Source organism: Doryrhamphus excisus, chromosome 12, assembly GCF_030265055.1.
Source record: "Doryrhamphus excisus isolate RoL2022-K1 chromosome 12, RoL_Dexc_1.0, whole genome shotgun sequence".
NCBI classification, from domain to species: Eukaryota; Metazoa; Chordata; class Actinopteri; order Syngnathiformes; family Syngnathidae; genus Doryrhamphus; species Doryrhamphus excisus.
This window is the reverse complement of record NC_080477.1, coordinates 1,500,181-1,526,496: the sequence shown is the minus strand read 5'-3', so window position 1 is coordinate 1,526,496 and position 26,316 is coordinate 1,500,181. Positions and strand designations below refer to the sequence as shown.

Genomic DNA, 26,316 nt, shown 5'->3' with positions numbered 1-26,316 from the left:
GTCATAAATGGACAAGAATAAAGTCAAACATTTACAATAAAAAGTAGTAAATTGACAATAAAGTCATACAAAAAGTTGTACATTTATAAGAAAAAAAAATCATACACTTAATAAAGTTAATTTACAACTTTAAAGTAAATGTTTTTCTTTATTATATTTTTTAATTTATGAGAATTTTTTTTTACATTTACAAGAATAAAATCGCAAAAAAAAAGAAAAAAGTTCAAACTTAGAATAAAAGAATAGAATTGGAAATTTTTAGAAAAGAAGTCATAAAAATTTACCAGAGAAGTAATAAAATGACAAGAAAAAAAGTCATGAATTTACAAAAATTATGTCTTAAATTTATAAGAAAATAAGTTGTAAATTAACAAGACCAAAGTTGTAAATTTGGAAAAAAAAATTGAAATTTTGGAAAAAAAATGTAACTATGAACTCAACTGCTGTGTTTTGCAGCCACGTTATAAATAAAAGCTTGGACTGAAATGAGAGGAAACTTGAAAATTCCTACCTGAAGATTAAAAACGATTAACAATTAAAATTTATAAACTTAACAAGAATAAAATTTAGAAAAAAGAAAAAAGTAAAAAGAAAAGTAGTCATAAAAATTTACCAGAGAAGTAATAAATATACAAGAAAAAAGTCATGAATTTACAAGAATTATGTCTTAAATTTACAAGAAAAAAAGTTGTAAATTAACAAGATCAAAGTTGTAAATTTGTAAAAAAAAAAAATTGAAATTTTGGAAAAAAAACACAACTATGAACTCAACTTCCTACCTGAAACTTAAAAACGATTAACGATTAAAATAACAATTTAAATAACAATTAAAATATCTGAAGAAAATATGCTTTTTATTCAATTTATTGTTTGAATTTATTTATTCATTTTACAATAGCTAAAACAAAAAAAGTATATTTTGCCGTCACTTATTTTGAGTTTACAAAATTTACGACTTTATTGTTAATTTACAACGTTAATGTAAATATTTATCTGTATTATATTTTTTAATTTACGAGAATTTTTTTTTTTTACATTTACAAGAATAAAATCGCAAAAAAAAGGAAAAAGTTCAAACTTAACAAGAAAAACATTGGAAATTTATAAGAAAAGAAGTCATAAAAATTTACCAGAGAAGTAATAAATTTACAAGAAAAAAAGTCATAAATTTACAAGAATTATGTCTTAAATTTACAAGAAAAAAAGTTGTAAATTTGGGGAAAAAAAAATTGAAATTTTGGAAAAAAAAACATAACGATGAACTCAACTGCTGTGTTTTGCTGCCACGTTATAAATAAAAGCTGGGCCTGAAACGAGAGGAAATTTGAAACTTCCAATGTGAAGATTAAAAACGATTAACGCTTAAAATAACAATTTAAATAACGATTAAAAATTTTGAAGAAAATATGCTTTTTATTCAATTTATTGTTTGAATTTATTTATTCATTTTACAATAGCTAAAACAAAAAAAGTATATTTTGCCGTCACTTATTTTGAGTTTACAAAAATTTACGACTTTATTGTTAATTTACAACGTTAATGTAAATATTTATCTGTATTATATTTTTAAATTTACGAGAATTTTTTTTTTTTTACATTTACAAGAATAAAATCGCAAAAAAAAGGAAAAAGTTCAAACTTAACAAGAAAAACATTGGAAATTTATAAGAAAAGAAGTCATAAAAATTTACCAGAGAAGTAATAAATTTACAAGAAAAAAAGTCATAAATTTACAAGAATTATGTCTCAAATTTACAGGAAAAAAGTTGTAAATTAACAAGACCAAAATTGTAAATTTGGAAAAAAAAATTGAAATTTTGGAAAAAAACTATGAACTCAACTGCTGTGTTTTGCTGCCACGTTATAAATAAAAGCGTGGCCTGAAATGAGAGGAAACTTGAAAATTCCTACCTGAAGATTAAAAACGATTAACGATTAAAATTTATAAACTTAACAAGAATAAAATTTACAAGAAAAGTAGTCATAAAAATTTACCAGAGAAGTAATAAATATACAAGAAAAAAAGTCATGAATTTACAAGAATTATGTCATACATTTACAAGACCAAAGTTGTAAATTTGGAAAAAAAAATTTAAATTCTGGAAAAAAAACTTAACTATGAACTCAACTTCCTACCTGAAGATTAAAAACGATTAGCGCTTAAAATAACAATTTAAATAACAATTAAAATATCTGAAAAAAATATGCTTTTTATTCAATTTATTGTTTTGAATTTATTTATTAATTTTACAATATCTAAAACAAAAAAATAAAGTATATTTTGCCGTCACTTATTTTGAGTTTAAGTGCATTTTTAAAACCAGTTCTCTTATATAAAATCTATTTTTTGAAAGCAATGGTGTTTTTCTCTCAGCGATGGCACAATTAAAAGCAAGCAATTCAGAAAGCACCCTGGTCTGGCTAGACGCGCTGGATGCTGCACTAGGTCAGCACCTCTACACTGATGCTATCAGACACGCTCAGAGGAACATGGCCGACAATTGCTCCTTTGCAATAGATAATAGATGTGTGTGTGTGTGTGTGTGTGTGTGGAGTAAACATACCTCTCTCGACTGTTGCAGAGTTCCTTCAAGCTGTAACGCTGCAGAGAGAAAGAAAGAAAGAGAGAGAAAAAAAGAATATTGAGTTTTACACTTTGTACAATGGAGCCGGTGAAACAGCGCCGCCCTAGTGATGAGTGACGACAACTGCACGCCAGATCGTGTTATGTTTTTCCAGGACTGGAAACAAGTGAGAATTTAAACCGTCAGAGACTGATTGTAAGGAGACACAGAGAGCCAATGCATCAGGGGAGTGATGGAAACATCCACCTTGGGTTTTTACGGTTGCCATGGCGACAGGCGGCGGGATGCAACCCTGGCAGATGTGAGATTTTTATCGGACTACTTTTTTTTTTTTTTTTTTCCTTTTACAACTTAACCCAAATCCAACTGTCAAGTAATCAGACTGACAGGTCTAAGTGAAGTTACACGGCTGTCTGATGGCTTGTGCATGTAAGTGGTGGTGGGGGGGGGGGGTACTTATGGTGAAGGGGGGGTTGGAGGAAGTAGACACCTTTGCCTAAGTGGCTTGTCACTTCCAATTTTAAGGGTAGAAGTGATGGACTGCGTAGCGACGCTGGGGGGGGGGGATACGAGCCGCAACCACTCGTGAATGATGAGTTCGCTATTGGTGACTTGGCATTCGGGGCAGCAGTGACAGTGCCCCACGAGACGGAGACACTATGTATGTGGATCCTCGTACACTCGCAATTTTCATCGCCCTGCACGTTTTTGCTGATTTTTAAAAAATTAAAATAGTTTTTTTTATTCGTAGAAAACACTTTTTACTCAGCATCAAGCGACAATATTTACCTCATTTTATATTTCGAACCTTCGTGCAACATGGCTCCGAGTATTTTCACTTCTTGGTTGCTGCAGAGCGATCTTTTACAAGGCAAAGATGCATGCCGAGGTTTTATAAAATGCACCTTTCAGCTTAAAACTGCACCAAACATGGTCTCTTCTATTGTGGAGTTGCATCATCACCTCTTTGTGACTGTTGTGTGAGGGAGCGGTTGGGTTGGAAAAAACATGTAACCACTAGGGATGTCCGATAAGTATCAGTACTGCTAATTCTTTATCTTTAATATATATATATAATAATTAATAATATATAATTGATATATATAATTATAATATAATTTATTATTTAATATAATTTAATATAATGAAACTGGTAGCAATAATAATAATAATAATAATAATAATAATAATAATAAATCATAAATATCTGACATACCTAATAATAATAATAAATACGTCTTTGCTAGCAAATCAGTTCATGTATTTTTACATGAACAAAAGTTTTTCTGGGGCTGCATGGCGGATGAGTGGTTAATGCGAAGGCCTCACAGCTAGGAAACCCGAGTTCAATTCCACGCTTGCTTTCTGTGTAGAAAATGAATGAATGAATGAATGAATAACAACTGCTTGTTGACGTTTGCCTTGTTTTCAACTACTGAATGTCTTTATTCAACACACCATGCACACTCGCACAATTAGGCAATTTCCAGTTGCACTTTGCATTTTTAGTCTTTATTTTATTTGTATGTGTAATTTTAATTGAACAAGGCTACACGGCGGACGAGTGGTTTGTGCGCAGGCCACGCAGCTAGGAGACCTGAGTTCGATTCCACCCTCGGCCATCTCTGTGTGGAGTTTGCATGTTCTCCCCGTGCATGCGTGGGTTACACATGCTAGGTTAATTAGCGACTCCAAATTGTCCATAGGTATGAATGTGAGTGTGAATGGTTGTTTGTCTATATATGTGTGTCTATATTGAATTTAAAGCCGTTTCTCAAGCAATTTGGAAGCCATTTACCCAATAAAATCAACTCTTGTCATTTTCAAAGCTCGCTCGTCTGTGACTGCTAAACGGTGTTTTAATTACACCGCAACATAACTCATGCAATCTCATCTTGGGGGGGGGGGGGGGGGGGGGGGGGGGTGTTGTGGCTGAAAGTGGCGCATCGAAAGCAGCAGCCGAGACAAAACGTGTAACGACAGCCAGACCCAAACACCTCCTCCAGACGGAACCAATTAGACCTTTGGAGATTTCAATTACCACCTCGGTGGGCTTTTCAAGATCAATAAGCGGCCTTGTATCTCCACACGATGGTCGTCTGAGGGGCTCAGCGTTAGCAAAAGCTGATGGGCTGCTTTTGTAAACGCTCTCCCCCGTGTCTGTGCGTGTTAGCGCTGCTAAATATTCATGCATTTCATAAACGTGGATCCACACCCTACATAAGCCATCATTAAGGGTGAGGAGATCAGATGTTACGGCTGCACCCAAACAAGATTACATCACATGACTCCCTCCCCCCCCCTCGTCATCGGAGGTCCTATTGCGAAGATTACGACATGCTAGTCCGCACACGCTAATGAAAGTGTTTATTAGCACAGATGACATTAATAATTTGCGTTTCTTCTGAACTTTACAATTTGGTCCAAGAAAATTTACATATAGGTTTGTTCTTGTTGCTAGGCAGAGTTTATAGGGCACAGCCACAACTGCCCTGTTGGCCAATGAAAAAAGTATTTTTTCCAAAAAGCTGTCTTCACACCCTGGACTGGTGGCCAGCCAATCACAGGGCACATATAGACAAACAACCATTCACACTCACATTCATACCTATGGACAATTTGGAGTGGCTAATTAACCTAGCATGTTTTTGGAATGTCGGAGTAAACCCGGAATACCCGGAGAAAACCCACGCATGCACGGGGAGACCATGCAAACTCCACAGAGAGATGGCCGAGGGTGGGACTGAACTCGGGTCTTCGAGCTGTGTGGCCTGCGTGCTAACCACTCGTCTGCCGTGCAGCCCTTTTTTGTTATTATTATTATTATCATTATTATTCGTTCATTTTCTACCACTTTTCCTCACAAGGGTCGCGGGGGTGCTGGAGCCTATCCCAGCTGACTTCCCACCCTGGACTGGTGGCCAGCCAATCACAGGGCACATATAGACAAACAACCATTCACACTCACATTCATACCTATGGACAATTTGGAGTCGCTAATTAACCTAGCATGTTTTTGGAATGTCGGAGTAAACCCAGAATACCCGGAAAAAACCCACGCGTGCACGGGGAGAACATGCAAACTCCACCCAGAGATGACTGAGGGTGGAATCGAACTCCGGTCTCCTAGCTGCGTGGCCTGCACGCTAACCACTCATCCGCTGTGTAGCCTTGTTCAATTAAAATAACACATACAAATAAAATAAAGACCAAAAATGCAAAGTGCAACTGGAAATTGCCTGAATGTGCGAGTGTGCATGGTGTGTTGAATAAAGACATTCAGTAGTTGAAAACAAGGCAAACGTCAACAAGCAGTTGTTATTCATTCATTCATTCATTTTCTACACAGGGAAGGCCGAGCGTGGAATTGAACCTGGGTCTCCTAGCTGTGAGGTCTGCGCGCTAACCACTTGACCGCCGTGCAGCCCCTATTATTATTATTATTCTTTACTTATTATATTTACTTATTATTATTATTATTATACGTCTTTTCCATTTTTTTTCACATGACAGGCACAAAGAGGTGATGATGCAACTCCACAATAGAAGAGATCATGTTTGGTGCAGTTTTAAGCTGAAAAGTGCATTTTATAAGACGTCGGCATGCATGTAATATTATATCACGTCGAGAGAGTCTGGATCCCTTTTGACGAGTGCAGCATTTGATGTAAAATCACAAAAACGTGCAGTTTAATGTCGGCTGAATTGGGGTTGAAGGGGTGATTTCTAAACATCATTCATCTTTGTTGTATCTATTTGGTTGCGGGTAATAGCGCAGGTTTGATTGCAATTTCACACTCAGTCAGTTCCACTCTGTTTAACCACGTTATCGATTTTCAGCGCTCTGCCGCAAAACAGCAATAAATTGTAAGAACCGAGGCGGCGGCCGGTGAGATGCTGAAACTTCGTTCTGGTACTTTCACTTTCAGCCGCACGCGGACACGCGTGCCTCGTAGCTTCCTGTGGTCTGAGTCTTGGAATGATTCCGTCCTCAGACTGCAGTTTACCTTACGTGTGTGTGTGACCTGACAAACTACACAACAATCATGATGTGATGTGCCGAACGGACAGGAAGTTACACAATTTGACAAGTATGTGTCATGCGTTTGAGCGCATGTGAGTATGTGTATGAATGGACAGCTGGTTGCGCAATGTGACAAACGTATGTGACATGGGTAACTGTTTGTGTGTGCGTGTGAATGGACGTACAGTGATTTTATCTTGTGTGTGTGAATGGACAAGAAACAGATCTGATGTTGGTTGCTTTTTACGTGTGTGAATGGACATATGGTTGCGCAATGTGACAAACGGATGCGACATGGGTTACTGTGCGTGTGAATGGACACACAGTGGCACACTAGTGTGTGTGAATGCAGAGACAGTTGCGCAATAGGACAAACAAATGTAATGGACAAGAAACAGATCTGATGTTTATTGCTTTGTACGTGTGTGAATGGACATATGGTTGCGCAATGTGACAAACGGATGCGACATGGGTCACTGCGCGCGTGAATGGACACACAGTGGCACACTAGTGTGTGTGAATGCACAGACAGTTGCGCAATAGGACAAACAAATGTAATGGACAAGAAACAGATCTGATGTTTATTGCTTTATACGTGTGTGAATGGACATATGGTTGCGCAATGTGACAAACGGATGTGACATGGGTACTGTGCGTGTGAATGGACACACAGTGGCACACTAGTGTGTGTGTGAATGCACAGACAGTTGTGCAATAGGACCAACAGATGTAATGGACAAGAAACAGATCTGATGTTAGTTGTGGTGTGTGAATGGACATATGGTTGCGCAATGTGACAAACAGATATGACATGGGTGACTGCGCGTGTGAATGGACACACAGTGACACACTCGTGTGTGTGTGAATGCACAGACAGTTGTGCAATAGGACAAAAAGATGTAATGGACAAGAAACAGATCTGATGTTGGTTGCTTTTTACGTGTATGAATGGACATATGGTTGCGCAATGTGACAAACAGATGTGACATGGGTCACTGCGCGCGTGAATGGACACACAGTGGCACACTAGTGTGTGTGAATGCACAGACAGTTGCGCAATAGGACCAACAGATGTAATGGACGAGAAACAGATCTGATGTTAGTTGTGGTGTGTGAATGGAATTATGGTTGCGCAATGTGACAAACAGATGTGACATGGGTGACTGCGCGTGTGAATGGACACACAGTGGTACACTAGTGTGTGTGAATGCACAGACAGTAGTGCAATTGGACAAACAGATGTCATGTGGTTTCCCTCAGGTCCGAACTGATGGGATGTTGGTTGTCTTATTTGTGTGTGTGTGTGTGAAAGGACAAACTGTTATGCAACATGACATATTAGATGTTGTTTATACTCTGTGAGCGTGTGAATGGGACAAACAGATGTGGTTTCACTATGCTGTGCAATCCGACAAACAAGTTTGATGTGGTTTAACTTGTGTACGCGAATGGACATATGGTTGTGCAATGTGACAAACAGATGTGACATGGGTTACTGTGCGTGTGAATGGACACACAGTGGTACACTAGTGTGCATGAATGCAATTGGACAAACGGATGCCATGTGGTTTCCCTCAGGTCCGAACTGATGGGATGTTGGTTGTCTTATTTGTGTGTGTGTGTGAAAGGACAAACTGTTATGCAACAGATGACAGATTAGATGTTGTTTATACTTTGTGATCGTGCGAATGGGACAAACAGCTGTGGTTTCGCTATGCTGTGCAATCCGACAAACAAGTTTGATGTGGTTTAACTTGTGTATGCGAATGGACAAACCGTTGCATGTTGATGCGGTTGACTTTTTTTTGGGTGTGTGAATGGATGTACACTTTCAAAGACTCCTTGATTGAATGAACAAGAGCTAAGTTTGATCTGTTCACCTGATGTGTGCGTATGTGTGTATGTGCGTGAATGGACAAACAAGCGTTTACACAGTAAATAACTCCAGTGTTTAATCGTCTGGTGCGCTTGTCCACAGAAAATAACACAAATAAAAACCTTGAACATGTGACCTCTCTGCAGGGCCAAAATGATTTGATTATTCATGCTAACGAGCCGACGTCTTATGTTAGCGTCTTCCGTTAGCATCCTTCCCCTCTGGAAGCCCTTTGACAGACACACACATCAAACATCTAGAGAAGGACACAAACAATGTGAAATAATGAGCTTGTTAAGCCAAAAAGGAGTCCCGCCCCCGCTGGAGGTTGCCTCATTAATGGACGCTTTAACGAGCAACAGGACAGACTGGGCTTGTCTTCCTTCAAAACGTGGAGTAGCGTCCATAAAACTTTCATTAATCACTGAGCACATGACTTCCCGCCACCTTCTATTCTGCATGGGAGGCGTCCCGCTGTGGTTGATCCAGGAAGGAAGCTTGCCAAAGACCAGTATGAAGCCCCACTGCCTTCTTTCCGACATACAAAGGAGGAATAAAGCAAACTATAGCTGCTGATGAGGAGAAGGTGATGGCTTTTAAGCATGGAGGATTTCTTAATGTTCTAATCCAGCCATTCATGGCGACATGAAACATGCTCCTTCTTTGATGTGGAGATGTAAGACGTGTGACACAGGAGCATTTAATGCGATTAGAGACGCTCTCTTACGTTACGGCAGCACATTCACTGACATCATCTATTTTTATTCCACTTAACTGCAGCAATGTTCCTCAAACGGGATTCATTCCTCGGCAGCGTCATGACTGAGGCACCTCAACCGCTGCTTTGGATTGCATTGGACGGTTCCGCAATAGGACAAACAGATGTGGTGTGGTTGGCATTGTGTGTGTGAATGGACAGACAGTTATGCAATATGACAAACAGATGTGGTGTGGTTGACCTTGTGTGTGTGTGTGTGTGTGTGTGTGTGTGAATGGACAGACAGTTGTGCAATACAACATACAGAAGTGATGTGGTTTACCTTGTGTGTGTGTGTGTGAATGGACAGACAGTTATGCAATATGACAAACAGATGTGGTGTGGTTTCCCTTGTGTGTGAATGGACAGACAATTATGCAATATGACAAACAGAAGTGGTGTGGTTGGCCTTGTGTGTGAATGGACAGACAGTTATGCAATATGACAAACAGATGTGGTGTGGTTTCCCTTGTGTGTGAATGGACAGACAGTTATGCAATATGACAAACAGATGTGGTGTGGTTTCCCTTGTGTGTGAATGGACAGACAATTATGCAATATAACAAACAGATGTGGTGTGGTTTCCCTTGTGTGTGAATGGACAGACAGTTGTGCAATACAACATACAAAAGTGATGTGGTTTACCTTGTGTGTGTGTGAATGGATAGACAGTTGTGCAATACGACTTACAGAAGTGATGTGGTTTACCTTGTGTGTGTGTGTGTGTGTGTGTGAATGGACAGACAGTTGTGCAATATGACATACAAAAGTGATGTGGCTTACCTTATGTGTGTGTGAATGGACTGACAGTTATGCAATACGACATACAAAAGTGATGTGGTCTACCATATGTGTGTGTGAATGGACAAACAGTTGTGCAATACAACATACAGAAGTGATGTGGTTTACCTTGTGTGTGTGTGTGAATGGACAGACAGTTATGCAATACAACATACAGAAGTGATGTGGGTTAACTTGTATGTGTGTGAATGGACATACAGTTGTGCAATACAACATACAGAAGTGATGCGGTTTACCTTGTGTGCGTGTGTATGAATGGACAGACAGTTGTGCAATACGACATACAAAAGTGATGTGGTTTACCTTATGTGTGTGTGAATGGACAGACAGTTGTGCAATACAACATACAGAAGTGATGTGGTTTACCTTGTGTGTGTGTGAATGGACAGACAATTATGCAATACGACATACTGAAGTGATGTGGTTTACCTTGTGTGTGTGTGAATGGACAGACAATTATGCAATACGACATACAGAAGTGATGTGGTTTACCTTGTGTGTGTGTGAATGGACAGACAATTATGCAATACGACATACTGAAGTGATGTGGTTTACCTTGTGTGTGTGTGAATGGACAGACAATTATGCAATACGACATACTGAAGTGATATGGTTTACCTTGTGTGTGTGTGTGTGAATGGACAGACAGTTGTGCAATACGACATACAAAAGTGATGTGGTTTACCTTATGTGTGTGTGAATGGACAGACAGTTGTGCAATACGACATACAAAAGTGATATGGTTTACCTTATGTGTGTGTGAATGGACAGACAGTTGTACCGCATTCAGAGAGAGCTAAAGCTGCTGGATGCTGACAATTACTGATACTTCAAATGCATCTACTGCCATCTTGTGGTGTTAATAATTAATACATAACAACACGTATCCATGCTGGTAAAACTCAAGAGAGAAATTCCAAGCATCCGTGGAAACCTCGGGATTAAAGAAATGTCCATGAAGTACTTCCTATCCTTCTGTGTCAGAACGACCCGACTCCTTCACGCTGATACAAAGAAAAAAAAAAAAAACAACAACTCTGTACAGTTCGACATTCTTTTCCAAGGCCGGAATATTCTCAGCACCTCCTGGTGTTCCGAGGAAGCCGTGGTATCACATGACGTCTCACAGGAAGCTTCTCATGCCAAACTTCATCAAGTCCTGGAATCAAAACAACACCCATTGCTGTCTTCATTACGGACACCTGAGATCCAAAATGGTGTCTTTGCAAAAAGAATAATGCTCTTTGGACTCTTGATAAAGTAGGAACTAATCCATTCTTAAAGGAAAAAGGGGGGGGGGGGGTGTAAGATGCCATATAGACGACCATTATTGATGTAATGCAACCTCGCCTCTCCATCCACTGTGACATCCCACTGACCTCCACTCTGCAATCTCTTTTGGATTTTTTTTACGATGTGGTAAATAGAGAGGAATCTATAAAACGCTTGCTGTTTAGAGCATCAACCGTGGGCAGGACTTTGATTTAACCCCCACTTGCAAAGCCACAAGCATAAATCACAGGTGAGGGACACACACCCGCCATTGCAGATATTCAAAGCAGCCACAGCCTGGTTCTCCGTGTGCGGCCATTTTAAGAGGCCGCATTGTAATTTCATTATGGGGAGGAACCATACGGTAGAGATCACACTGTAAGAAACGTGCTTCGTTTCACTATCTAGCATTTTATATGGAAGGCAAAAATTATTATTATAAAAAAAACTCTTGAATGTACTAAATATAATAATAATAATAATAATAATAATAATAATAATGTAATAATAATAATATAATTTTTACATTATTTATTAATAATATAATTATAATTATTATAATAATATAATTATAATTATTATAATAATATAATTATAATTATTATAATAATATAATTATTGATAATATATTATTATTATTATTATTATTATTATGAATTATAAATATATTATTAATATTGGTAATATTATTATACCTAATTATTAATTAATAATTAATAAATTATGAAATATTTTTATAATTAATAAATAAATTATATAGAAAAATCATTTAATTAATTTGATTATTACTAATTAATAATTATGTATAAGAATAATTTTGTATAGTAAAATAATAATAATAATAATAATAATAATAATAATAATACCATTATATTTTTGTTGTTATTTTTGAGTGTCATGAAAAAGGGAGCTGATACTCGACAATGATGAGGTACAAACAAATACAGTAAATACTCAATATCATAATGATTAACATAACTAGTCTACACATTTTTGGGTGAAAGTGGCTAAATGATAAGATGAACTGACAATCAGTTGATAATTGTGCTAGTTAGCTAACGTATTCAAGATTTTTAATGATATTATTTTGTGTATCCTCTGTGACATATTACGGCCTTCAGGATGTTTGCCACCAGCTGCTTATAATGATCTGCCTTGGAATTTCCAAGAAACAAAACAAGTGCATTGGCTTTGCTTCACGTCATGAACTCCACTAAAGAAATATGTTTTTTTCGACATGCCCGCTTCTTAAACTATAATTTCATGATTAAATTTGAAATGTACCCATTGCTGAAAGTTTTTCAATATGCGACCTTGACTTCGGCTGCATTATCTTTTTCATAATCATTTTCAATTCTTGTATATCGGTAATGTTTGATAGCATATGCTAACTGGAGGTAATGTACACAACCATTGGGGGAATTACATTTATTGCCGTACTGAGTATCATTATGATACGATTACCTGTGAACTTTTGCATTGGCTTTGCTTCACGTCATGAACTCCAATAAAGAAATATGTTTTTTTCGACATGCCTGCTTCTTAAACTATTATTTCATGATTAAATGGAAAATATGCCCAATACTGAACGTTTTTTAATATGTGACCTTGACTTCGGCTGCATTATCTTTTTCATAATCATTTTCAATTCTTGTATATTGGTAATTTTTGAGCATGTGCACCCTTGATATACATGTACGATGTAGTACAGTAGCTAGCAGGCTGAAAAAGTATGAGCACCCCTGCTGTCCGCTATCGTAAATAATTCCGTCGCATTATCTTTGTCCATAAATGTAGTATTCCCCTCACAGGACTTCCAGTAAAAAGGATGGGACGCTACAACAAAACAGTCAAAGATGTGTTACCCTGGTGTTTCCCATTCCCGAATGATTTATAGCGAATGTAAACTCGGTGCAATGAACACAGCAGGTGAAGAAATAATGAACGTTATGGATGCCGAGTCACTGAGAGGCTTGCTTTGAAACCAAGCCATCACCGACTCCACAATTCATTTTGACACTGCGAGAAGATCCTTCTCCGGGTGCATTCAAGGTTAGACGATGCAAACAGTCGGGGGCACATTGCCATGGCAACAGGGAGTCAGGGAGCACCGCGTGATGGGAGGCGGCTTTTTTTTTTTTTTTTTGGTGGAGGATGGGGAGAGAGGGGCGTGTAAACAAACGCCGCCTGTCTGCTGTGAGCTTGGGGTTAAGTGAATTAGCCGAGGCGAGACGAGACACACTGGACTCTAATTGGTGTGGATCTTATTTGGACACTGCACAGCTCCTGACCGGGGACCCACACACACACACACACACACACACAAGCACATCACATCTGTTTGTCATATTGCAGACACGGTATGTCCATTCACAAACCATAAAACACGTGACAGTATATACCTTTTTTCATACTGCATATACGATCTGTCCCTTCACGCACACACTCAAATTGCATAAATTGTCTCTCGATTCACGCATGCTTGTGATATTGTTTGTCCATTCATGCACTCACACCGTAAATAAAGCACAATACATCGGTTTGTCAAATTGCATACATTTTCTGTCCATTCACACATACATTTTACATATCGTAAAGCACATTACCACTGTTTGTCAAATTGCGTAAACTGTCGGTCCATTCACGCACACATCATAAAGCACATCTCATCTCGTCATACTGCATAAACTGTCAGTCCATTCACCCACATATCGAAAAGCATGTTGGCATCTGTTTGTCAAATTGCATAAACCGTAGGTCCATTCACGCACACATCATGAAGCACATCTCATCTCGTCATACTGCATAAACTGTCTGTCCATTCACCCACATATCGAAAAGCATGTTAGCATCTGTTTCTCAAATTGCATAAACTGTCGGTCCATTCACACACACATCGTAAAGCACATCTCATCTCGTCATACTGCATAAACTGTCTGTCCATTCACACAAACACAGTAAAGTCCATTATATCTGTTTGTCAAATTGCACAAACTCTCTGTCCATTCACGCACATATATCGTAAAGCACATCTCATCTCGTCATACTGCATAAACTGTCTGTCCATTCACACACATATCGAAAAGCATGTTGGCATCTGTTTGTCAAATTGCATAAACCGTAGGTCCATTCACGCACACATCATGAAGCACATCTCATCTCGTCATACTGCATAAACTGTCTGTCCATTCACCCACATATCGAAAAGCATGTTTGCATCTGTTTGTCATGCTGCATAAACTGCCTGTCCATTCACACAAACACAGTAAAATGAATTATATGTGTTTGTCAAATTGCACAAACTGTCTGTCCATTCACACACATATATCGTAAAGCACATCTCATCTCGTCATACTGCATAAACTGTCTGTCCATTCACACACATATCGAAAAGCATGTTGGCATCTGTTTGTCAAATTGCATAAACTGTAGGTCCATTCACGCACACATCATAAAGCACATCTCATCTCGTCATACTGCATAAACTGTCTGTCCATTCACCCACATATCGAAAAGCATGTTTGCATCTGTTTGTCATACTGCATAAACTGTCTGTCCATTCACACAAACACAGTAAAATGAATTATATCTGTTTGTCAAATTGCACAAACTGTCTGTCCATTCACGCACACATCATAAAGCACATCTCATCTCGTCATACTGCATAAACTGTCTGTCCATTCACACACATATCGAAAAGCATGTTGGCATCTGTTTGTCATACTGCATAAACTGTCTGTCCATTCACACAAACACAGTAAAATGAATTATATGTGTTTGTCAAATTGCACAAACTGTCTGTCCATTCACGCACATATATCGTAAAGCACATCTCATCTCGTCATACTACATAAACTGTCTGTCCATTCACACACATATCGAAAAGCATGTTGGCATCTGTTTGTCAAATTGCATAAACTGTAGGTCCATTCACGCACACATCATGAAGCACATCTCATCTCGTCATACTGCATAAACTGTCTGTCCATTCACACACATATCGAAAAGCATGTTTGCATCTGTTTGTCATACTGCATAAACTGCCTGTCCATTCACACAAACACAGTAAAATGAATTATATCTGTTTGTCAAATTGCACAAACTGTCTGTCCACTCACGCACACATCGTAAAGCACATCTCATCTCGCCATACTGCATAAACTGTCTGTCCATTCACCCGCATATCGTAAAGCATGTTAGCATCTGTTTGTCAAATTGCATTAATAAACTGTCTATCCTTTCACACACACACATCGCAAAGCACATCGCATCTTGTCACACTGCATAAACTGTCTGTCCATTCACACAAACACAGTAAAGTCCATTATATCTGTTTGCTAAATTGCATAAACTGTCGGTCCATTCACGCACATATATCGTAAAATGCATCACATCTCGTCATACTGCATAAACTGTCTGTCCATTCACACAAACACAGTAAAGTGCATGATATCTGTTTGTCAAATTGCATAACCTGTCGGTCCATTCACGCACATACATCGTAAAGTGCATCACATCCCGTCATACTGCACAAACTGTCTGTCCATTCATGCACATATCGTAAAGCATGTTAGCATATGTTTGTCAAATTGGATAGACAGTCGGTCCATTCACGCACATATATCGTAAAATGCATCACATCTCGTCATACTGCACAAACTGTCTGTCCATTCACGCACACGCACACATAAGGTGGATCATATCTACTGTATGTCTATCATTTCTTAATCTACCACTTAAGTTTGCCGGTTGGACGCCCGGAAAGGACAAATGAAAATAAAACCATCATTCCCAAAGCGAAGGTGAGACACGCCCACACATTCACAAGCGTAAAAAGAAGTTAATCATCGTCCACCTTTTCAGCAGCAGATGACTCCCACGTATCCCCGATCCCAAACTTTGTGGGCGGTTCCGGCCTGGTTCCCACACACGAGGAGACCGAGACCAAGTGACAGACAAGCTGCCGTCCCACTTAGAGCTCACTGAGGCGCCATGATGGGATGTTGAAATGTCTTGGTTAAGCGTCGGTGCCCTCCCTGGCCACCTCCATTTGTGCTGAGAATTGCCGCTGTCACTGTTAGTCTGGCCTCTGCTCTAAGTTAGCGTCACGCTCCCGTGCGCCCGATGAGGGCCGACATGACAGAGGAACTCGTGGTCGTGGGAGGGAGCGTCTGAAAATGCGGCTAGGGATCAGATTTCAAAGAAAAAAAAAGTGTAATTGTCAACTTGTGATGTATTAATTTGGGCTAATTTTCTTTGGTGTACAACTCACAGATTATATTCATAATTAACTACATGGGCATTAATATCTTTGCAAAGTCTGTCTTCAGAGTTTCATGTCTACCTAATTAAGTAGATGATGAGTGGGAGAAATTTTATTTCTTGAAAAAAGTAGTGTTATTTAAAAAATAAGTAAAATAACTGTAACATAAATGCATTACGAAATGTATTATTTATTCAACAATAACATTTAAATCCAGGTTTAAATGCATATTGTTTGATTGCAAAAGTCCAAATCACATTTCAATATATGATTAATATTATTTTTCATTTATTTATTTAAATATATTTGAATGTATCAAATAATGTATTTAAATTTTAGTATTTCCAATTATTTATTTATTTTATTATATTAAAAATCACAAGTTTTTAAATGATTTTTAAAAAATATTTTGATGTTTGAATATTTATTTGATGTTATATTTTTAATAATAAAACTAATAATCACATTTAATTATGACTATTATTAGTTTAAAAAAATAACATTTAAATACTTGTTTAAATGCATGTTTTTTATTTGTAAAAAAAATCACATTTAAACATAGGACTATTATTAGTTTTTAATTGTATATTTTATATTTTTTATTAAAACAACTAATAATCACATTTAATTATGACTATTATTAGTTTAAAAAATAACATTTAAATACATGTTTAAATGCATGTTTTTAAATTTTTGTAATTGTGTACATTTGGTATTGAAATTATTTACTAGAGCGTACAAATTTTTGAAAACAGAAAACAGTAAAAATGGGGAAAATACAGCAGAAAGGAAAAATGTAAAGAAAAGACGCTGAATTGTTGAGTAGTAATAACTCATATTAGTAATAGCAAAACATTCATATTTGTAAGAAAATAATACTATTATTATTTTTATTAATTAAATAAATACTAAATTAATTAATTAACTAATTAATAAACTAATTAAATCAATAAACACGGTTTTAGACCATGTAACAGATTTATATATTTTTTTTTAAATATTTTTTTTAATTGTTACATTACATTTTTAGACCACTCTGAGCTTCCTTAATATTATTATTTATTTTTCAAATTTTTGTAAATTTTTTAGTAAAAGCAAAACATTTATATTCGTAAGAAAATAATACTATTATTATTATTTTTATTAATTAAAACTACTAAATAATAAATTAAATCAATAAACACATTTTTAGAACATGTAACGGATTTGTATATATTTTTTAAAATATTTTTTTAATTGTTACATTACATTTTTAGACCACTCTGAGCTTCCTTAATATTATTATTTATTTTTCAAATTTTTGTAATTTTTTTAGTAAAAGCAAAACATTTATATTCGTAAGAAAATAATACTATTATTATTATTTTTATTAATTAAAACTACTAAATAATAAATTAAATCAATAAACACATTTTTAGAACATGTAACGGATTTGTATATATTTTTTAAAATATTTTTTTAATTGTTACATTACATTTTTAGACCACTCTTTAATATTATTATTTATTTTTAATTTTTTTGTAATTGTGTACATTTGGTATTGAAATTATTTACTATGAGCTTACAATTTTTGAAAACGGAAAAAAAATAAAAATAAAAAAAAATAAAAATAAAAATATCCTCTTTCAGTGGCTGTCATGCTATTTAAATTAAAATTATTTTAAGCAGGTATTATTACTATGATACATTTTCCACCAGGAATCAGATGTTTCCACTTCCCGAGTAGAAGAGCGAGTACTTTGACAGGCAGTCAGGTGTGTGAGCCCACACCTCCACGCTAATGTGTGTGTGAGTTGTGTTTGTGTGACAAAAGGTCGTCGCACTGACAGACAGTCCCCTCTGCCCAAAATAACCAGCAGGCACGTCAGGTGGCGCTGGCCCCGGGGTCCCCGGAGAGAAGGTATCGTTTAAGAACAAGGCTTGTTTTAGGCGGCTTCTTACCCGCCGCTGTCAGTCGACTGCGAGCTGCAGGAGGCCGGAACGCCTCAAAAATGTCAGATTGCTGCTGAGTGAAAACACTCCAGACAAACAAAATACAACCTGTGAGACTTTCACGCTTGGATTTGTCACAACTGATGCTTTTCCAATGGCTAAAAAAACAATTTGGACTGGTGGACTCACAGCTAGGAGACCCGGGTTCGATTCCACCCTCGGCTATCTCTGTGTGGAGTTTGCATGTTCTCCTCGTGCATGCGTGGGTTTTTTCCCGGGTACTCCGGTTTCCGGTTTCCTGTTATGTTCATTTTTTGGCCCTTTGTATTGAGTGGACTCCTATAGAGCAGCTACACACAATAACAGCACACAAAGCTTTATATATATCTTAATGTTTTCCGCCCATGGCCCGCCTCCGGACACGCCTCCAGACACGCCCCCTCCCACTGTCCCCTTTAAGGTCATGTAATATAACCTCATGTCCCTGCTGATTCCTAATGACCAGAATAACTTGAACCTGTCTTTCAATATTTTGGACTAATAATAGGCCATAATAGGGCTGCACGGAGGAAAAGTGGTTAGCGTGCAGGCCTCGCAGCTAGGAGACCCGAGTTAAATTCCAACTGATGCTTTTCCAATGGCTAAAGAAGATACTATTGGAAAAATTATTTGGACTGGTGGACTCACAGCTAGGAGACCCGGGTTCGATTCCACCCTCGGCAACTGTGTGGAGTTTGCATGTTCTCCTCGTGCATGCGTGGGTTTTTTTTCCGGGTACTCCAGTTTCCTCCCACATTCCAAAAGGGGGACCTGTTATGTTCATTTTTTGTCCCTTTGTATTGAGTGGACTCCTATAGAGCAGCTACACACAATAACAGCACACAAAACTTTATATATATCTTCCAGAATCTGCACCTATTCAGCTGTGTTTATTTGGATGTATTGGTTCCCGCAAAACATTAAAACAATCAGTTTTAACGTTTTCCGCCCCAGGCCCGCCTCCAGACACGCCCCCTCCCACTGTCCCCTTTAAGGTCATGTAATATAACCTCATGTCCCTGCTGATTCCTAATGACCAGAATAACTTGAACCTGTCTTTCAATATTTTGGACTAATAATAGGCCATAATAGGGCTGCACGGAGGGCAAGTGGTTAGCGTGCAGGCCTCGCAGCTAGGAGACCCGAGTTAAATTCCACCCTCGGCCATCTCTGTTTGGCTGAGGGTGGAACTGATGCTTTTCCAATGGCTAAAAAAACAATTTGGACTGGTGGACTCACAGCTAGGAGACCCGGGTTCGATTCCACCCTCGGCTATCTCTGTGGGGAGTTTGCATGTTCTCCTCGTGCATGCGTGGGTTTTTTTTCCGGGTACTCCGGTTTCCTCCCACATTCCAAAAGGGGGACCTGTTATGTTCATTTTTTGGCCCTTTGTATTGAGTGGACTCCTATAGAGCAGCTACACACAATAACAGCACACAAAACTTTATATAGATCTTCCAGAATCTGCACCTATTCAGCTGTGTTTATTTGGATGTAGTGGTTCCCGCAAAACATTAAAACAATCTGTTTTAATGTTTTCCGCCCATGGCCCGCCTCCGGACACGCCTCCAGACACGCCCCCTCCCACTGTCCCCTTTAAGGTCATGTAATATAACCTCATGTCTTTGCTGATTCCTAATGACCAGAATAACTTGAACCTGTCTTTCAATATTTTGGACTAATAATAGGCCATAATAGGGCTGCACGGAGGGCAAGTGGTTAGCGTGCAGGCCTCGCAGCTAGGCGACCCGAGTTAAATTCCACCCTCGGCCATCTCTGTGTGGCCGAGGGTGGAACTGATGCTTTTCCAATGGCTAAAGAAGATACTATTGGAAAAATAATTTGGACTGGTGGACTCACAGCTAAGAGACCCGGGTTCGATTCCACCCTCGGCTATCTCTGTGTGGAGTTTGCATGTTCTCCCCGTGCATGCATCGTTTTTTTCCGGGTACTCTGGTTTCCTCCCACATTCCAAAAACATGCTAGTTTTATTAGCGACACCAAATTGTCCATAGGTATGAATGTGAGTGTGAATGGTTGTTTGTCTATATGTGCCCTGTGATTGGCTGGCCACCAGTCCAGGGTGTACCCCGCCTCTCGCCCCAAGACAGCTGGGATAGGTTCCAGCAACCCCGCGACCTTGTGAGGATAAGCGGTAGAAAATGAATGAATGAATAACAACTGTTTGTTGACGTTTGCCTTGTTTTCAACGACTGAATGTCTTAATTCAACACACCATGCACACTCGCACATTTAGGCAATTTCCATTTGCACTTTGCATTTTTAGTCTTAATTTTATTTGTATGTGTTATTTTAATTGAACAAGGCTGCACAGCACGAGTGGTTAGCGCGCAGGCCACGCAGCTAGGAGACCTGAGTTCGATTCCACCCTCAGTCATCTCTGTGTGGAGTTTGCATGTTCTCCCCGTGCATGCGCGGGTTTTTTTCCGGGTACTACGGTTTCCTCCCACATTCCAAAAACATGCTAGGTTAATTAGCGACTCCAAATTGTCCATAGGTATGAATGTGAGTGTGAATGGTTGTTTGTCTATATGTGCCCTGTGATTGGCTGGCCACCAGTCCAGGGTGTACCCCACTTCTCTATCCCACCCGAAGACAGCTGGGATAGGCTCCAGCACCCCTGCAACCCTCTTGAGAATAAGTGGTAGAAAATGAATGAATGAATGAATGGACTGGTGGACACAAATGTTAGCAACACTAGCATTGCTATGGGGGCTACAATGCTAACATTACACTAGCAACCAAACAGTATATTGTGTTATATGGCTATATAAAGATTGAACCTACTAAATTAAAGATTAGACTCCCGTCTTTCATCAGAAAAAGCTTGTTTCTACATTTTTTTCCCGTTCTTTAGTAATCAGCAGAAAGAGGTACCTCACACACACACACACACACACACACACACACAATCATGTAACACACACACACTAAATGACCTTAATGAGTCACGCGACAACGCTACTACTAAATAAACCTTATTTGTTGTTACGTGTCTTCTTTAATGTGCTGCCATTTTTCTTCTGTTCATTTGCACTTCATTATCATTTCTCAAACTGCAGGTTTTTATTGAAGCACGTTCAACCAGCAATACTAATCAATCACTACAAATAGTTTTCTAATAATTGTTTCCATCACAAAACTAGGAAGAAATTATTTATTTTGTATAAAAAATCACAAGTTTTTAAATTATTTTTATTTTTTTATTTTTAAAATATTATATTTTATATTGTATTTATTTGATGTTATATTTTTAATACTACAACTAATAATCACATTTAATTATGATTATTATTAGTTTAAAAAATAACATTTAAATACATGTTTAAATGCATGTTTTTTATTTGTAAAAAAATCACATTTAATTATCATTATTATTAGTTTAAAAAAATAACATTTAAATACATGTTTAAATGCATGTTTTTATTTTTAAAAAAGTCACATTTAAATATGGGACTATTATTAGTTTTTTATTGTATATTTTATATTTTTTTAATCAAAACAATTAATAATCACATTTAATTAAATAATTAAAATTTAATTAATGAAAAAAACATGGATTTAAGTATGTATTTAAATGCTTCTATTTTTGTAATTCGTATTAAATTATTAAAATATATATTAAAAAAAATGAAATATTAAACATTATAAATATTAAAATATATATTATAGTTTTATATTATTATAATATATTATTATATTATTATATTATTATATATTATTATTATTATTATTATTATTATTATTATTATTATTATTATTATTATTATTATTATTTTATTTTTTAAAATATTATATTTTATATTGCATTTATTTGATGTTATATTTTTAATAATAAAACTACTTATGATTAGTATTAGTTTAAAAAATAACATTTAAATACATGTTTAATTGCATGTTTTTATTTGAAAAAAGTCACATTTAAATATGGGACTATAATTAGTTTTTTATTGTATATTTTATATTTTTTATCAAAACAATAATCACATTTAATTAAATTAATTAAAATTTAATTAATGAAAAAACATGGATTTAAGTATGTATTTAAATGCTTCTATTTTTGTAATTCGTATTAAATTATTAAAATATATATTTAAAAAAATGAAATATTAAACATTATAAATATTAAAATATATATTATAGTTTTATATTATTATATTATTGTATTATTATTATTATTATTATTATTATTATTATTATTATTATTATTATTATTATTATTATTATTATTATTATTATTATTATTATTATTATTATTATTATTATTATTATTATTATTATTATTATTATGAAAAGCACTGCACACGTCAGAGCAGCTCCTGATTAGCTGCGGCTAACGTAGCATGTAGCTTCCTCAAAGAAACGGCCTCACTTTGCAAGCATTTCCCACATTTCATCTATTCTCGGAAGCAAAGTACTTTCCCATTCCCAAGTTGTGCTCCGTGTCGGAGTCTGTCTGATTCTCCGGGCTCCCACATTTAAAATGCTCACAGAGGCCGAGCTCTCGCTGGCTCTTGCGGTGTCGGACTCTTTCTTCTTCCTGTCAGAAAGGTGCGGCTAGGAGCCGCGCTTGCCTGGCGGCGCCGCTAATTTGACAGCGAGCGGGGAGGCGGCGGAAATAATTGGGAGTAGCATTTACGTGCCGACAGATGCGAGGCAGGCAATCAGCGCATCACGCTTCCAATGACAGACTGGACTCCTGGAATGGATTTCACGAGCTGTAAAGAGGAAGTAGATTCATTTGACAAACGAGACATGTGGCCTTTTGTTAGCGCTGTTGTGTCTGAAGCCCGCAGGGTTCGGGCCGGAGCATATAAATCACGCTTTTAGGACAAACTCAAAACAACAAGACAATTCTGGACAATGATTACGGCTTCTGGAGGTTCTAATAAGACCATACTCAGACGGATGGTTTTCTTACCCATACGATACCAAGCAGAGCAGCGTTTGGCGTTGGTAATTCCAAGTAAAACAGTGCTTCAGCCGTACAAAACAGAACATAATATCAGCAACACGAAGTAAACAATATCAATTACCAATTAGCTAAAAATGTCATCCAATACTTCTCTACAAGAGAGGAGAAATATGATCTCATATTTAAGAAGTACATATGAAACACTTCTATGCTAGGACTACGTTATGCTAGCCATAGCATTTCAGTATGTGGAATCAAACTATGGAATGGATTGAGTAAGGGAATCAAACAATGCACAACGATGAGCCAATTCAAGAAACAATACAAGCAGTTGATGTTTGCTAAATACAAGGATGAAGAGTCTTGAACCAGTCATGATGTGCTATATATATCACTATATTGACACGCACTATGGTACACAAATTAAATTAAATTAAATTAAATTAAATTAAATTAAATTAAATTAAATTAAATTAAATTAAATTAAATTAAATTAAATTAAATTAAATTAAATTAAATTAAATTAAATTAAATTAAATTAAATTAAATTAAATTAAATTAAATTAAATTAAATTAAATTAAATTAAATTTAGCAAAGTACTTTCCCATTGAAATTAAATTAAATTAAATTAAATTAAATTAAATTAAATTAAATTAAATTAAATTAAATTAAATTAAATTAAATTAAATTAAATTAAATTAAATTAAATTAAATTAAATTAAATTAAATTAAATTAAATTAAATTAAATTAAATTAAATTAAATTAAATTAAATTAAATTAAATTAAATTTAATTTAATTTAATTAATTTAATTTAATTTAATTTAATTTAATTTAATCATTCATTCATTCATTTTCTACCGCTTATCCTCACAAGGGTCGCAGGGAATACTGGAGCCTATCCCAGCTGTCTTCGGGCGAGAGAGGCGGGGTACACCCTGGACTGGTGGCCAGCCAATCACAGGGCACATATAGACAAACAACCATTCACACTCACATTCATACCTATGGACAATTTGGAGTCGCTAATTAACCTAGCATGTTTTTGGAATGTGGGAGGAAACCGGAGTACCCGGAGAAAACCCACGCATGCACGGGGAGAACATGCAAAATCCACACAGAGATGACTGAGGGTGGAATCGAACTCAGTTCTCCAAGCTGCGTGGCCTGCGTGCTAACCACTCGGTCGTTGTGCAGTCTTGTTCAATTAAAATAACACATACAATTAAAATAAAGACTAAAAATGCAAAGTGCAACTGGAAATTGCCTAAATGTGCGAGTGTGCATGGTGTGTTGAATTAAGACATTCAGTCGTTGAAAACAAGGCAAACGTCAACAAGCAGTTGTTATTCATTCATTCATTTTCTACCGCTTATCCTCACACAGGGGGTGTTGGAGCCTATCCCAGTTGTCTTCAGGCGAGAGGCGGGGTACACCCTGGACTGGTGGCCAGCCAATCACAGGGCACATATAGACAAACAACCATTCACACTCACATTCATACCTATGGACAATTTGGAGTCGCTAATTAACCTAGCATGTTTTTGGAATGTGGGAGAAACCCGGAGAAAACCCACATGCAAACTCGACACAAAGATGGCCGAGTGTGGGATTGAACTCAGGTCTCCTAGCTGTGAGGTCTGCGCGCTAACCACTTAACCGCCGTGCAGCCTTAATCAATGTAATTAATTGTATATCAGAATTTGGGACCAAATATGAGATGAAAGAAAAACCTAAAAAAAAAAAGTGTGGTAGAAAGTTAAATGGTGCTTTCAAGGACCATCAAACAAGGTGGGACAAGTGGCTAAAACGATGGGATTTCCATCTTCTAACAGGACAGCAACTTTAGCTCTAATATCACACAATTAAATGTGTCAAAATATCAACATTGTAACATAAAAATAGACACCAGTAACGAATACAGTGAGGCATTTAAGTCTGTGTGTCCAACAATTCTTGTTACTGACATTTTGAGTCATCTCCTTTCACTGGAAACAAAAAGAATTTACAGCTTCCAGTCGGAGACGGGAGAATCTTCCTATTAGCCCGTGGCACACGAGGCAAACGTCAAGCGTCTGTCTGCAGCTCCAGGAGGATATTAACAGCATCCTTCCACCGGAAAAACATTGAGATTCTTCTTCTTCTTCAAGCTCCCGCTAGGAAAAGTACAACGGAATACTAATGGAAGTCCTTGCAAACTTGGGCCAAATCGATCAAACTCCGACTCCTTGGAGATGTCTGGTGTCATAAAGCAATGGCAGCACCCACCGAGACGCTCGCTATCAATGCTGAAAGATGGATGACATACTGTATTTCTGCTGCATTCAAGAAACGTGGGAAATTTCAGTTCTCAGACATACGTCGCTGAGGTAAAGTCAGAGTCGGCTGGTCCATTAGGCAAGATTAGAGGCGCATGCTAAGGGCGCCGTGGCCTTCAAAATATTGGGAAAAAAAATGAATGATATGAAAACATATTATTACTATTATTATTTTGAAAAGCATACATGATATTGTGTTTTATGGCTACATGAACATGGGACCCACCAAAAGAAAGATTAGACTCCTGGTTTTCATCAGCAAAAAAAAGATTGCTTCTACCCTTTTCCGTTCTTTAGTAATCAGCAGTAGAACATATGAAAGTTTCAGGAAAATATCAGTTTCCGACTAAAAGTTAAATTAGAAGATACATTTCAAGCATAACTTTTGTCTTTGAAACAAATAAGCAAAAAATGCTTTTGTTACAACTCAAGTACACCAACACACATCAAAAGTTTTCACACGCAGACCTCACAGCTAGGAGACCTGGGTTCAAGTCCACTCTCGGCCATCTC

The 26,316-nt window shown here is 36.9% G+C and overlaps 1 protein-coding gene across 4 annotated transcripts in view; it reads right to left on the bottom strand.

The window, feature by feature from the left end:
* LOC131139253 (carbohydrate sulfotransferase 8-like) overlaps positions 1-26,316 on the bottom strand; it is a 296,426-nt gene that overhangs the window by 19,192 nt on the left and 250,918 nt on the right. For all 4 annotated transcript variants that reach the window (XR_009132209.1, XR_009132210.1, XM_058088660.1 and 1 more), the window contains exon 3: positions 2,565-2,602. Coding sequence is in view for 2 of the 4 variants with exons in the window: in XM_058088660.1 (XP_057944643.1) it covers positions 2,565-2,602 (38 nt within the window). In the remaining 2 variants the exon portion in view is untranslated. The remainder of the gene's footprint in view (positions 1-2,564; positions 2,603-26,316) is intronic.